This window comes from Lissotriton helveticus, chromosome 5_1 (genome assembly GCF_964261635.1).
Source record: "Lissotriton helveticus chromosome 5_1, aLisHel1.1, whole genome shotgun sequence".
Lineage (NCBI taxonomy): Eukaryota > Metazoa > Chordata > Amphibia > Caudata > Salamandridae > Lissotriton > Lissotriton helveticus.
The window spans coordinates 1798981762-1798996595 of record NC_136065.1 but is presented as its reverse complement, the minus strand read 5'-3'; the positions used below and the strand labels follow the sequence as shown (position 1 = coordinate 1798996595).

The 14834-nt window shown below is 42.3% G+C and overlaps 1 protein-coding gene across 1 annotated transcript in view; it reads left to right on the top strand.

Annotated features, from left to right (window-relative positions):
• The window catches only part of MYO1D (myosin ID), a 620564-nt gene that overhangs the window by 226580 nt on the left and 379150 nt on the right, over window positions 1–14834 (top strand). Inside the window, exons 2-4 of the mRNA XM_078645112.1 lie at window positions 6724–6932; window positions 9456–9549; window positions 9781–9946. Coding sequence (XP_078501238.1) covers window positions 6724–6932; window positions 9456–9549; window positions 9781–9946 — 469 coding nt within the window. The remainder of the gene's footprint in view (window positions 1–6723; window positions 6933–9455; window positions 9550–9780; window positions 9947–14834) is intronic.

Sequence of the window (14834 nt, the reverse complement as noted above, 5' to 3'; positions counted from 1 at the left end):
CTTTCCCGTGAAGAATTGGCTTGGTAGTTTGGTCTGCCCTGTTCCCATGATGCACTGGGCCAGGGACAGACTAATTTGCATATAGCCAGGTTCTGAACTGGGATGGTGCAGTGAGCTAAAAAACGGTGATGGATCAAGCCCTGATCTGTTGACTGGGTAGGAGTGTTCTGATTAACTCAGATACTCTGTCCATCACCACCCCTTTTTGAAATTACTAAAGTAGGATGAGTCAAAACATCCACTAGAAAAACCTCCAGTCTCTTTCCAGGAAGACGCTTAATCACCAGAGTTATCTTGACATTTTAATTGATGTCTGAAAATTGCTGGAGGCCAGAAACTTGGCAGCAGGTGCTTTTAAAATGATAATATACATTTTGAAAAATGACACCCCCACCCCAAGTCAACGCCCTAAAGCCGGCCCTGCTGAAACTTTTCAGACACTCAACCCCAGTCACAGATCTGGGTTGAATTCATCATCGTTCTTTGGCTTCCTTGGGTATGCCATAGGTGGTTTCCAGATTCTGACTCTTTCTTCGGTATCCATAGACAGCTTCTGCTTTCTAGCTTTGTTTTTGATATTTATTTATTTTGAAAGTTTTATATAGCGGGAACATTACCACCGAGGGTATCGGAGCGCTTTACAGATTATGCATCCCAGTGGTTATAAGCAAACAAAACAGAATAAACAAGGCACCAAAATCAAAGTCTAATTAACAAACATTATCCTGAGGGAAAAAACAGAGACAACAGAATTGACAAGGTCACAATCTAAAATTGTCTAAGAAACTCGTGAACCATCTATAGGTTGGGCCCACATTCTGCCTCTGTATTTGATATTCCCTGATCTGCTTCTACTTTCTGGCTTCGTTTTGATATGGCATGGCATGGCATGGAATGGATGGCATTGCATGTTTCTTCACAGAAAGAAATGGTAAATAACGTGAGTTCTTGAAAAAGGATTCTGAAAGCAGGTACATTTTGGATGTGAGGCAGATGTTGGCTACTGAGCCAATCCAATCTGTCTGTTCCCCGCCTGCTCTCTTCACACAGTTTCAGGATGAGCTCTCCTTTGCCCTTGCTTACTCAATCCTACACTAAATGTAATTATATTTTAATGTAACGCTATATGCTGGAGGTTAGCATAGTTGTAGGCATTGGCAAAAGATAGGAAGTAACACAGCCATATAAAGTGCTTTGCCCAGGATCACACCATTTGCAGAGTAGCTTGGAATGGAACTTTGATCTCCTGGGATCCTGACTGACGAATTGGCTTCTTGGCTACATGATTAGATGCGCACATTTATGAATCCATTGATGCGTTTCTTGAAAATGTAATTTTGTAAATTGTCTCAGATCGTACATTTCCAGTACTCAGCGCAGATCTCTCCATCAAAACCTTAAAAAACAAACAGCTAAACAATGATAGTCGGTGTGAACATCTACTTGGCCTCCCTCAGAGGGCAATTACAGACCAGGCCTGGACTAATGCAACGACCTACTCAAACTGCCCTGTTGTTAGTAGAAGGCAGTGGTAATAATATGGGAACAGTTCCAATCCCTATCACAGACGTGCTTCAGCGGGTCATTGCAGAAGGCATATCTTGCATCAGACAGCTGTTACTGCTTGACCCTGTGGCTTGAACGCCATGTGTCCCTTTAAGCAGCAGTGGACTGGCCTGACTTGACTGCTGGCTTGGACGCTCCCTTCAGAGCTTCCTCGGCAAGAGTAGAGGTGTGTGTGTCTGTCTTTTCTACGTATATTATAGTTCCTCTAGACTTTTTTTGTGTCCCTGACATATAATGGCCCACCTTGACATAAAATAGGCATTTTTGACTTGATAGTGGCGCTGGCATTCCGTGTCTATCCGTGACATATTAAAGGCATTCATGTGTCGTCCTCCTTGGCCTACTACAGGTCTTCTGTTGCTGGCATATGGTGGCAGCTCATTGTTTCTGATAAGCAACCTGGCACAATATGGAAATCCGCAGCATTGCTATCCAACTCCTAGTGTTTGATGGCTACTCCTGCCATGTGATTGCGATACGCAAACATGCAAGGCTGTCTGTGGGGAGCACGCGAGCACCTGATAAAAATGATACATTGATATTTGGTGGGCTAACTTGTGGATTTACTAAAATACTAAATAAAAAAGCTGTTAAGTAACAAAAATGTGTTAAGAAATGATCTACTTTTGTTTGGAGGGAATTTACTTTATTTACCGAAAATAAACATTGGGTTTTGAGAAGAAAATCTGTGTGTTGTCAGGAAATGCCAAACTGATACTTGGGGGTCAAAATTATTGATTTTCCTGAATAAATGTAAAGTTGGTATTTTGGTGATAGTTGATGCTGAGTTGGGTGTAGTTAATATTGATGTTCTATCTTTGGTGCCAGAGGGCACTTGGTTGTATGACATGTGGAGGCATTTTATCAGCTATACTAACAAAGCTTTAGTTTATAGGACAAAGTTCGGAGCTTAGTATTGGTGTAACCTTAGGTTTTTGGCTGCTTTCCGATCCTGTAAGGTATCTGTAACCTGAGCAGCACCTCTGGCTACGTACGTTTCCCACTTGAAACATTAAGGGCCATATGCATAAACACATGTTCCCATGAACACAGAATGGGCAAAACCCTTTGATGCATCTGGCACTTACTGCCTGCCTCTGAAGTGCAGTTGGAGGATCAGACCTCGGCGCACCATGAAATATATTGCAATAGTTCATGAGTGCCTCGTCCAAGCTGCCCGTCCACCTCTAATACCTATCACTTGTCAGATACTAAACTTGCCCTCTTGTGGGAAATATTGGCAGAACCTAGTTAGATAATGATAAAAACTATTACTCAAGTGAGAAAAGACAGTTCAATTTGTCTGTGGTGCTTATAATATAGCAAATTAGGGTTAATGGTGATGGATACTGATGAAGCAACATTATTACCATCATCTTTCATCATTCATCATCCACCATTCGTCACCCTCCATCCACCATTCACCATCCATCATCCACCATCTTAGTCATTATTAAGCAGGTGAACCCTGAGGTACACGAGCCATGGCTGCATACTAGGATCACTTAAAAAACTGAGTCTTAAGATTCTTCATTTGTGAGATGCTTCTGATCAGGGAGCTCATTCCATAGACTTCTTGCCTGATTTGTGAGCACAGGTCCTCCAGCATGTATATGACTGGTTTTAGGCACGACAAGTAAAGTTGTTTACCACAAGATTGCAGCTATCTGCTTGGGGCATGTACAGAAAGCCAACTTCTAACACCGTCCAGGGCATTTCCATAAATCGCTTAGTTGATGATATTTAGGATTTCAAATGAAACCCCGGCCTGAACTGGAAGCCAGTGCATGTCTTCTTGCGCTTGTTACCCCTGCTCTCATCACTGAGGTTTGAGCTACATGCAGTTTGAATCTGTTTATTTTGGTTGTCTCTACCAACAATGCATTACAGTGCTCGAGTTTACACCCCACTATAGCCCATGCCAATTTAGCTGTATTGTCGTTGTTCAGGAGATGCTGCACTCTTCAAAACATTTTAAAATGGTAATAAGTTGCATCTTTATCACTGGCTTACCCATTTACAAAAAGAACAATTGATGGAAAGAGTGCAGAACAATGTCATACATTCACCCCAGTACAAAGATCTGGGCCTAAATCAATCATTTTTTTGCTCACTATGCCATTCCAGTTTGGACCCAGCCCTATGCAAATCAGTCTTGACCCTGCGCCCAGTGGGAACAGTCCAGCCCGAACTGCCAGGCCAGGTCCTCCCTGGACTGGAAACAAGCATCCTAGGACCAGTTTCGGGGTTTCATCAGTCGTGAAACCCCGAAATCGGTCCTTGGATGCGTGTTTCCGGTCCAGGGAGGACCTGGCTTGGCAGTTCTGGCTGGACTGTTCCCATGAGGCACAGGGTCAAGACTGATTTGCATATGGCCAGGTCTAAAATGTGGTGGCATGGTTAGCAAAAGAATGATGGATGTAACCCAGATCTCTTTACTGGGGGGTGAATGTTTTAATTTGTTCTGCATTCGATATATCAATTGTGTGTCATTTGCTTTCTCGCCCTAAGTGTGCCAGGTATGCCCAGACGTGGGTCCCCGGCTCACTGTGCCACTGGAATCAAGCTATCCTGGCTAAAACCGAAACCGGAAACTGGTCCTAGGATGCTTGTTTCCGGTCCAGGGAGGACCTGGCTTGGCAGTTCGGGCTGGACTGTTCCCATGATGCACAGGGTCAAGACTGATTTGCATAGGGCCAGGTCTAAACTGTGGTGGCATGGTGAGCAAAAGAATGATGGATTTAACCCAGACCTCTTGACTGGGGGTGAATGTTTTGATTTGTTCTGCATTCCATCCATCAGTTGTGTGTCTTTGGCTTACCCATTTAGGCATGAGTAAATCAAAAATCATTCCTAAAGTCTTAACTTGATCATTATTTTAGATGTCAATATCAATTTTAAAACCCCAGTGCATATCATTTGTTTTAGTTAGTACAAGATCAATGCCCACCACTAATAGCATGCTTTTTACCATATAAAGTCTAAGCCAATTTTTATGCCAATTTTTATTACAAGTTGTATTCATCCTTGCACTGTTTGATCCGCCACAGAATTTCTCAACTTTCAACAAAGGGACAACAACCTGTGTATTTATTTCACCCGAGTATGAAAGATACCCTTGATCAACAAAACAGATCATGTAAAGGCAGGAGGAAAAAATCGAACTAAGGAGGTAACAAAAAATGTTTGTGGCAAGATTTGGGTTCTTCAGTCTTTTCTTCGACTTTGCAGCCCTCGTCATTCTAAATAGTAAAATATTGTTCTTATAGGCAGCAAGGGTGTTATTGATGGAAATTAGGCAGTAAAAAGGCAACAAAAAGTCCAGATTTCAAGTTCAATAAATACCAACTACTCGTATTATGCCTCGCTTTGCCCTCCAAAACTCCAAATAGGTGCAACTTATTTGATCAGGTAAATACCTCACTGCACCTTATCGGTATTTACACATTGCGGTAAATACAAAGGTATTACCACGGACCATGCGGTAGTCTCCAGGGGAGTATAGAATCTATTTCAGCCTCAAAGTATTTGCTTTGGGTGACCTGTAGACCAGTGAAATTGTTATTACTGGTCTCCAATGGAGAAGAAGTATCTATTGTGTTTGAGTTGCTTAGCCGGGCTGTCTGGCCAAATTTATGGACAATTCCGACGCGCCACAGGGCTTGCTTTAAGGTGGTGCAAACGATGTGGCCGCACTGGGTTCTGACCTGGAGGGGGCGTTGTATTTACCAATAACACACGATTAAAATGAACTTGCTGAAGAGTTCCTTGTGCGTCCAGCTTACAGGCACCAATAAAAATGTTAGGACAACTCTTCTGATTAATGTTTGTGATTGGGAAAGAGGTCGACGTTTTGTGTAGCAGTTGTGACTCGCCATAAAGTAGCGCAGAGGTTTAATTGGCCTGCTGCAAAGAACAGATCTGTATTTTATGTGGCTAGCTTAGTGGATTAGTAAAGCCAGCTTTTACCAGCTCTTTTAAACAAATGAAATGTATTTGAGACAGGGTCAATGGAGAGATGAGGGGCACTTTTGCCAGGTGGTAGTGAGGGAATCCATGGGAAAGGTCATATGAGGGGGGGACAAACGTTTATTGCACTGGACGCCACCTGTGCTTAAGCCGGCTCTGCCCTGCCAACTTTACCGGTGTCTAAATCTGCAACTATCAGGAGTTGCTATAGAGTGCACAAGCACTAAGGAATTAACAAGACCCACCAAAGGAAAATTAACATTATCCATGCTGGTGAAAGGTGCTGATGGATACCCTTGATGTGAATACTCATAGGTTGTGATGCTGGATGATGATGATTTTTATTATTATACCTGCTAACAAGGACTGCATAAGCATACGATTGTTTTTTAAACTAAAGCAGAACGGCAGCTCCACCAGTGCAGAGGAAGTCAATTGTTGACAACAAAATGATCAATTAGAAAAAATATATATGTGCAGTAACTATATGCAATAGTTTTTGGATTACCTGCACATTATTGTTGGGTTAGGTTGCCGTATGCTGGAGCGCTCTATGCTTTGAGGTATGTGTTAATGAGCATTAATTGCTGTCACCATTTATGTAGCTATTGCCACAAACTGAATTGTCTGCTGGCTTACAAGCTATTAAAAAAAATATGGTGTAATTAGTACTCAATTCAATGGTACTTATTTGATTGAGCTCACAAGCGTGAAATGCAAAATCATCCCTGCTGGACTCAAAATGTGATCTAGAGGTTACTCAGGTATTCCAGCCATAATCTCGAAGCATAGATTCACCGCTCTGTGACTTTCCAAACCGTTCTGAATTTTCCATCACAGACCGGGATCCATAATGGTTTATGGAGATAGATTGCACTGTGATGGCATAACAGGGGCACATTTGTGCTACATGAATTTGCAAATTAAGAATAACTTTACAAACTCTGATGCCAGACTCCTGACCTACTAAGGTTTGACAATAGTAGGATTAGATTTGGAGTAGTTTATTAGCCCACTACTAAACGTGGAAAGTTATTTTTGAATAGAGCGCAAAAGAAGTAATAAAAAATGGTGGCGTTGCGAGATATTTATGGGAGATATTATAACCTCATCCATCATACAGTCACATTAAAGATTGTTTTTACTCCAGTTATTTTCCTCGCTCACCTCTTGCTCGGTCTTTCGCAGGTTTGAAAAGGGGCGCATTTACACTTTCATTGGGGAGGTGGTAGTCTCCGTCAACCCCTACAAGACCCTGAACATCTATGACCGGGAAACCATTGAGCAGTACAAGGGTCGTGAACTGTACGAGCGCCCGCCACACCTCTTTGCCATCGCCGATGCTGCCTACAAAGCCATGAAGAGGAGATGCCAGGATACCTGCATTGTCATTTCAGGTAGGTGGTTATGCAAGTCTTTCTTGGGAAGAGGAGTAGATGTTTCTGCTTCAGTGTAATGTTCAGCAATGTATTTTGCTTACAATTTTGTATTTGTGGCAGTCACAATTACCCAGACATATGTATGTCCTGGTGCAGAGGGAAAGTGGAATAAAGCATCTTGGACATTGGTAATGAACAACCAGATTTCCATTTTTTTAATGAAAACTAGGCACTATAAGAGACTTTTAGCAATACAAACTATACAGGGATGACGAGACCATTCACATGAAATGCATCACCTACATCAACATAGAACAGTGACCTACAGGGTTGGACTATTGGAATACCTATCTCCTCATAGATGGAACCAGATGGGTGTAAGAAGCATCTCTTCAGAGAATGAACCCCTGGGTTGGAAGACCCATCTACTTATAGACCAGCCCCAGACACAGAAGATTCATCTACTTCTAGAGTAACCCCAGATATGGAACAATACATCTAGTTCTAGACTAGAGACTAATCCCCAGCATGACAGGCCCATCTACTCATAACCTAACACCAGGCATCTGAGAGTAATTTACTGATAGACGCGTTCCAGGAATGGAAGGCCCATCTATCCATATACTAACACCAGCTGTGAAAGACTCATGTGCCCTTGACATGGAATATCCATCTACTCATAGACTAAATCCAGGCATTGAAGATCTGTGTACTCATACACCAGCTCCAGGCATGGAATAGTCATATACTCCTAGACTATAACTCCATGCGTGGAAGATTCATCTACTCATAGATTAGCCCTAGGCAAGGAGGACCAGTGTACTTGTACATTAGTCCTATTCTTAGAATAGCCATCTAGTCATAGTCTAACCCCAGATATGAAGAATCCCTCTACTTATAGATTAACCTTAGGCATTGAAGACTGATCTACTCATAGACTAGACCTAAGCATACACATTGAATACTCGTACTCCCAGACCACATGAACTGCCCTCACTTAAAAAACTGAATCCAAGTAATTGAATCCAAGTAATTGACCACCAATCTACTCAAAGACCAAGCTCCTGGGATGGGAGGCCAATGTCATCCTGTAATAAAATCCAGCAAGAATAGAAGATCCCACTAGAAGACTGAACCACTGGATAGAAGACCAATCTCTTGATGGGGTGAACCCTGAGAATGGACGTTTCATCTCCTGCATCTGCACCTCCATACCAATCAATAATGAGATGCCATCTTGTTCGTCCCTTCAAATAGGAGAAAAGCCTCACCCACTTGTCACCGATGCTTACCGACTCTTCAGCCAAAATGGATAACCATCTCAGGGAATTGAGATCTCCCATGGCAGTCCTGAGTAGCACATATTCTATTGTATTGTCTCGAAGTTAATTAGCCTTGATGGGTAAACTCCTTACATCATGTGCATGGCCCCCTAAAACACAGAATAACAAAAACCCCAAACATGCAGAACAACAATCATCTAACCAAGAATTACATTGACATCCTACTGCAGGATTATAAAGGAGAAGCCTCTGTCGCCTTTTAAGGGAGTTCTTTCATCCTCCTCATCGAAAGTAAAAGGTTCAGAGCTACAGCTTGTAATAACAAAGGAGTTAACCTTAAAGTGGTTGAAATTAAATTTCCTGCGACCACCCTTAGATACCTTCTCCCTTACTGCAGGTCCTCCCGCCCTGCTCTCAACCTAATCCTATAATTTCAGCCAATAACCTACTTTTGCCTTGAACTGTGGTAAATCTCAAACCCTTGCCTAGGATTGTGGTGGTTCGCTAACCCTCATGTAGGATTTTGGTGTATTGCTGATTCTTGCATATGATTTTGGTGAATCGCTGACCTTCGCATATGCCTATGGTAAATTAATGTCAGAGTTGAATCTTGAAGTGCTTTTGGTGCTTGAATTGGCTTCCACAACACCAGTGCCGCTCTCCCCACCTTGTTGGACCAGCCTCCTGATGCTCTACTCGAGCTTGTTGATGAAGAGGCTCAACACCTCAAATCCATTTTAGCCAGTTTTGGGAAAGGGGTTCTCTGGGTGGGGTCTGAAATGTGCAAGAAGTATCTATTGGCCTGGACTTGAGCCCCCTCCTGTTACTCACAACTTTCTCTCTGCTTCCAGAATTCTTGAATTTGAGTGTAAAGATCTAGCCAATTTTGGGAAAGGGGTTATGTGGGTGGGATCTGAACTGTGAAAAAAGTCTGCAGTATCACTCTGCTTCCAGAATCCTCAAATTTGATTCCAAAGATCAGATGCAACCAATGCAGATAGTGCAAGAGAGGAGATCAGTGGTCAAATCAAGGAACTCGTTTCTGTATCTGACCAGTAGGTTTTTGCACTCCTTAGACACAAGGGATCTCTGTGAAAATGGTTTGCCAAAACACTGCCTTTACTCTATGGGGAAATATCTCGGTAGAGTTTTTTCATCTGATGTAGCCGTACTCTTACTATGATTCTTCTTGATTTTAATCCAACCCTTGACTAAAGTTCCCTAACCACAGCTTGATCATCTTTACTTTTTCTCACAGGGGAAAGCGGGGCTGGTAAAACAGAGGCCAGCAAGTACATAATGCAATACATTGCTGCCATTACCAACCCCAGCCAGAGGGCCGAGGTCGAGAGGTAAGAGTAATGGGACATTTTGCTATATTTACATATTTTGTGAATTTATGTGAACTCGAACCATTTGAATAACTGCTAAGGTATGTATCTTTTGAACTATAAACGCGTCAAGAAATCTAATTATATATATGGCACTTCAGTGCTCTCTTCTAGGCCTGGGCTTTGTGCAGTGTACTTGAAGGGTCACTTGGTTGCACTAAACATCACACTATTTCCATTTCTGTGGTCCAGGGTGAAGAACATGCTGCTTAAATCCAACTGTGTGCTAGAGGCCTTTGGGAACGCCAAGACCAACCGCAACGATAACTCCAGCCGTTTTGGCAAATACATGGACATAAACTTTGATTTCAAAGGAGACCCAATTGGAGGACACATCAGTAACTACTTGCTGGAAAAGGTAAGGTGCCACGGTTTCTGGGGATAGTAAGGTGGGTGTTCTCCAGGGGATGGTAAGGTGAGCTGGTCTCCGGGAGATAGTAAGGATTATTGATGTTAAGCGAAAGGAGCAGCTGAATTGATAGAAGAAATGAAAAGAAGTGCCTTTTACTGCCCGAGAGATGCATGCTGAGGCGAAGCTGCCTTTCTCCTGTGAAGCTCAGTGTTTTGTGCAGCTTATGTTTTTTTAATGTGTCAAGAAATTGCTGTAACAATGCACTACAGAAATGGAATGCATACTAGTAGGTATGTTGCCTGTTGGCGAGCAGCTCCCTTGAGGTGTGATTGTAGATGCAGATGACCTGCTACTAAATACTGTGGAAATGAATTATCAACATTTGCCAAGGACAATGCCTTAGAAATCAACTTCATAAAAAAAAACATGACTGTTGGGAACCGGCTTGGACATCAACACCCTATTAAGCTGGGAGAAACAGCTTTAGGGGTGATCAATAACTACAAAAATCTGGGGCTGTACTTAGATGAGTGACTAAACTTTAAATATCATAAACCATGTCGCAAAAAAAAGGAAATGCCTAATCTACACATTCTGTGCCCTTTAAAAAAGTTGAGGGCCCCATATTTCAAGCCGCTGCTTGCAGTTATGGGTGCCAAATTACTGCTGCCAGTGGCTTATGCAAGCAACGTCCTAAATGGTAAAGATGCAAAACGTTTAGACAATCTATAAATAAAACGTACAAAAAAAGTTGTTACCTCAGAATTCATCCCCAGCACAGGTGAGATTGGAATTTGGTTTTACTCAACAAGAGATTGGGAGAAGATCTGCTACTATTAAAAGCTGGTATAAAATCTGGTTAAAGCGAGCCAATGACTTAGATGAGGCCTTGCGGTGGGCCCAGGAAGAAGATCCACATTCAAGTTATGGCAAATTGCTAAATACAGCTCTGGAGGAAACAAAGACAACAGAACTCCGGGCGCAGAATGCCTCTTTTTCTGTCTTCCTTGGGGTGATAAACAAAATGGCCAAATCTTATTCACTGCTAGAAGACAAAACAAGTAAATTAGCCAAGCAGTCTCATGCCTGGATGACCTGCAATCCTACACAACAGCTCGTCCAGCAGAATATCTACACACAATATACTCATTTAATTTGAAATAAAAATTCATGGCCGCAAGCTATGGAGTTTTACCAAGTTTAACTGATCAGCCAAAATGGAAGTATAATGGTTCCATGTCATGTAACTTATGTGATGCAATGTGTAGCAAGAGTGTATTCATCTGATCTGCTTAGGCCCCTCTTTAAAAACAATTCGGGTGTTATTGAAAAAAGCTTTTAACGATAGAAGCATTCTGTCTTGTAGACAGGCAATGATTAAAGGCTTGGACCCAATAGATCCCTATTTGAACTGTAAGATGATGACATTTCTGACATTTTATGAAAAGCCATTACAGACCAAGGAGAAACACGCCTCTGATCCACTGATGAAATAGCGATTATGGCCATTCTCAAATGCTAAGACCCTTTCCCAGGAGGACTAAGTAGATTCAGCATCCATCCCCTTAGTTATAAAAGTAATTAACAGACGGGTTTTTAACTGCAAAATGTACTTTATATTGAGATTGAAAGCGATAGCAATAGAAGATTGTTTTATTAATATATTAATAAGAACTGGATGACTACGTCCATTTTTTAAATCTTCCAGGTACGAAAGTGATTCACAGACTGGTTTTAAACGGATTTAATGCACTTTATATTGAGAGCGGAAATGATAGCAACACTGTAGACTTTGACATGAAATTCCATTTTAATAATTTTATGATTTGGAAACTAATTGTCCTTTGGAAGATTGTTATGGCTTTTATTAGCTGAAACAATAACGTTTTTGTTGTTGTTGTTGTTGTACTGTGGCAGTCTTCCTTTGAAATGCTTTGCCATGTCTGATCTGTACATGGTTTCTACCTCTTAGTCACTGTATCTGCAGGCACCTTGGTAATAGTGGGGCTGTGTGTCAGGGATGCACCCAGTGATCAGCGTTCCCATGATGCTCTTGTTGATATAACAAAAGCAGGAGCAGCACGTATGCTCAAGGGAGAGGAGCACTGGCTTCTCAGAAGTTTGCAACTCACCAAATAATATCCTACTATTATTTTGGCCAAATGAACCTGGAGCCGCCCCATGCCATGCCCAAGTAGTAAAACAACTAGGAGTAGGATCAACGAGGATCATCCCTTCGATCAACAAATTACAATGGTGGTGAAGAATACCGCCTTTCATCTCACGCTTCTGAGAAGGATCCTCTGTCTGCTCCAGATTCCCCACCTCATGTGTGAGCTAACTAGACCCTTGGTGTTTCTGTCTCAATTACTGTAACATTGCCTTAGTTGGATCCCAAAAAGCACTTGCAAAGGTACAGAGCATTCGAACTGAAGCTGCAAGACTTTAAGTAAATCAGAACAGAGTTTCCCAGCCGTAGAATAGAATGTAACCTGTACACCATCTTCAAAGCTTGGGAGTGTCTGGGCCCCAAATACCTTTAAGAGCCAGTCACACCCATTGTATCCTGCTGGGCGTTGAGTTCTGACAGCGTAAATCTTATTTTACAAACCAGGTTAAACTTTTAGAAGCATGTAGCGAGCTCAAACCGGGTTCACAGTGTTCATCTCTGGAACTTGTTGTGCACAGACAATGTAAATAATGTGAACATCACTAGCCTGGCAGTGTTTTAGGAAAAAATGTACAACAAATCTGTTCAAAGAAGCTTGCCATTTCTATGAGACTGTCCTCCCCCATCCAATGGGAACATGGCCACTGGAAAATGCACCACCACCCGATGTTAAACACTCAACTGAGTAACCTTCTATTCTTCACAGCCATCCATGGATCTCTTGAGCTGGGAAAATGTACAGGGCAATTTAAGTACTACATTCATCACAATAATAGTGCTACAACTTGGTTCCCGTCATAAGCTAGAGCTCTGCAAAGCATTTAAATAAATACATATTGGAAAACGCTCTAGCCACTACTATTCAGCACTGAAGAAATATGTGCCCGAACTGTCGCAGTCCATTTCAAGCACAACATTCATGTGGCAAACTCTTTATTCTACAGGGGCCAAGTGAAAAGTGAGTCCATGGGGAACACGTTCAGGACATGGACCGAGGAACCAGAAACACTCCGTTTATGGGCAAAATTTGAGGAGAGATGTATGATGGGGACTAGTAATTGTCTCTATTGAATTGCCATTATTGAATTGCCCGTGATTAGCATTATGGGGAGTTTATGCGCAGTGTTGGTGGCACCAATAATATTATTTGGCATGGATATTTAAAATCGAATGGGATGTGGTGAAGCCACACTGATGCCAAGTGCTCTGTTTCAGCATTTACATTTTAATGGAAAAAAGAGATTTGCAGCAAAACAGAATGCGAAATAGCACCACAGCATGAACTCTGGCCTGTGTAAACTTTCCTCTCTTAGACATAGATTTTACCTAGGAACAGTGTAAGTTCCATGACTTGAATTTTGTGATGCAAACTGTGCTGAGGCAGGTGTGTCAGATATTCATCTGTGTCTTAGGACTTCATTCGTGGAAAGAAGAATGCCAGGACAAATATATTCAAAGCATGGAGCAGTAATTATACCACAACAAACCCAGTAGCAGAAGAAGAACAAGCATTGGCATAGCCAATAGGTCTCTCCTTTGGGACCTTATAAGTGTTTAGCCATGCAACAGTTGATGTTGTTGCACCAAGGATATTGTGCTGCAGAACTAAATACTTATAAGGTCCCAAAGCGAGACCTATTGGCTGTGCCAATGCTTGTTTGCTGTTAGTGTCTATTTTGTAACCATTAAGGTTTTCATAGAACGTTGTTGGATGGGCTGGCGGGAGGGGGGGGGTGCAAGTTGTCCGCAATTTAAAAATAACATTGGCTGAAAGCAAAAGTATTGTTTCACATAGCACACATTACCATACTAGTCCCAGGTACTGAATGAAATACTTTGCATGTGAAAGTAAGAGAGCAAGCAGAAGAGTATACAGAAGGATACAAAGTTCCCCGGGGAGTACTACAGTGTGGAGAAGAGAGTGGATGTAAAAAGTCAAGGAACTGGGAGAGTTCCCTTGTCGGAACTAGAGAGCCTCACACACCCAGAGCGTTAGGTGTGAAACACACCCTGACTGAAGGATGTCCAATATCATCATCGGCTCACTGCTCCTCGTCAGACCGGCACTGCAATGTCTGACGGAGTGCCAAAAGGCACTCTTTTGGCGGAGTTCTTTTGTTCCTTGCCGATGGTGAGTGTGAGTGAGGATGAAAGAAAGTGTAGTCGGTGCAAAGTGAGTGAATATTAAAAAGGGTAATCAGTCCACAATGGGTTTTATTGACGTGGTTGATTCCCTAATTAAAAGGGGTGGGAGGGGAGCTAGAAACTGTGGAGGTATACAGAAAACTAACTCAACCCCCTGGTGTGGTCAACATGTTTCTCGCCAACCGGCGATTCATCAGGACCTAAACAAAGTACTACACAAGAAAACAAATGATTAAGTGCTCAATCACGTAGTAAAAAGCAAATACAACCTCTCTGGGTCGGGTACAAACATGGCGAACATGGCGAGAAACATGTTGACCACACCAGGGGGTTGAGTTAGTTTTCTGTATACCTCCACAGTTTCTAGCTCCCCTCCCACCCCTTTTAATTAGGGAATCAACCACGTCAATAAAACCCATTGTGGACTGATTACCCTTTTTAATATTCACTCACTTTGCACCGACTACACTTTCTTTCATCCTCACTCACACTCACCATCGGCAAGGAACAAAAGAACTCCGCCAAAAGAGTGCCTTTTGGCACTCCGTCAGACATTGCAGTGCCGGTCTGACGAGGAGC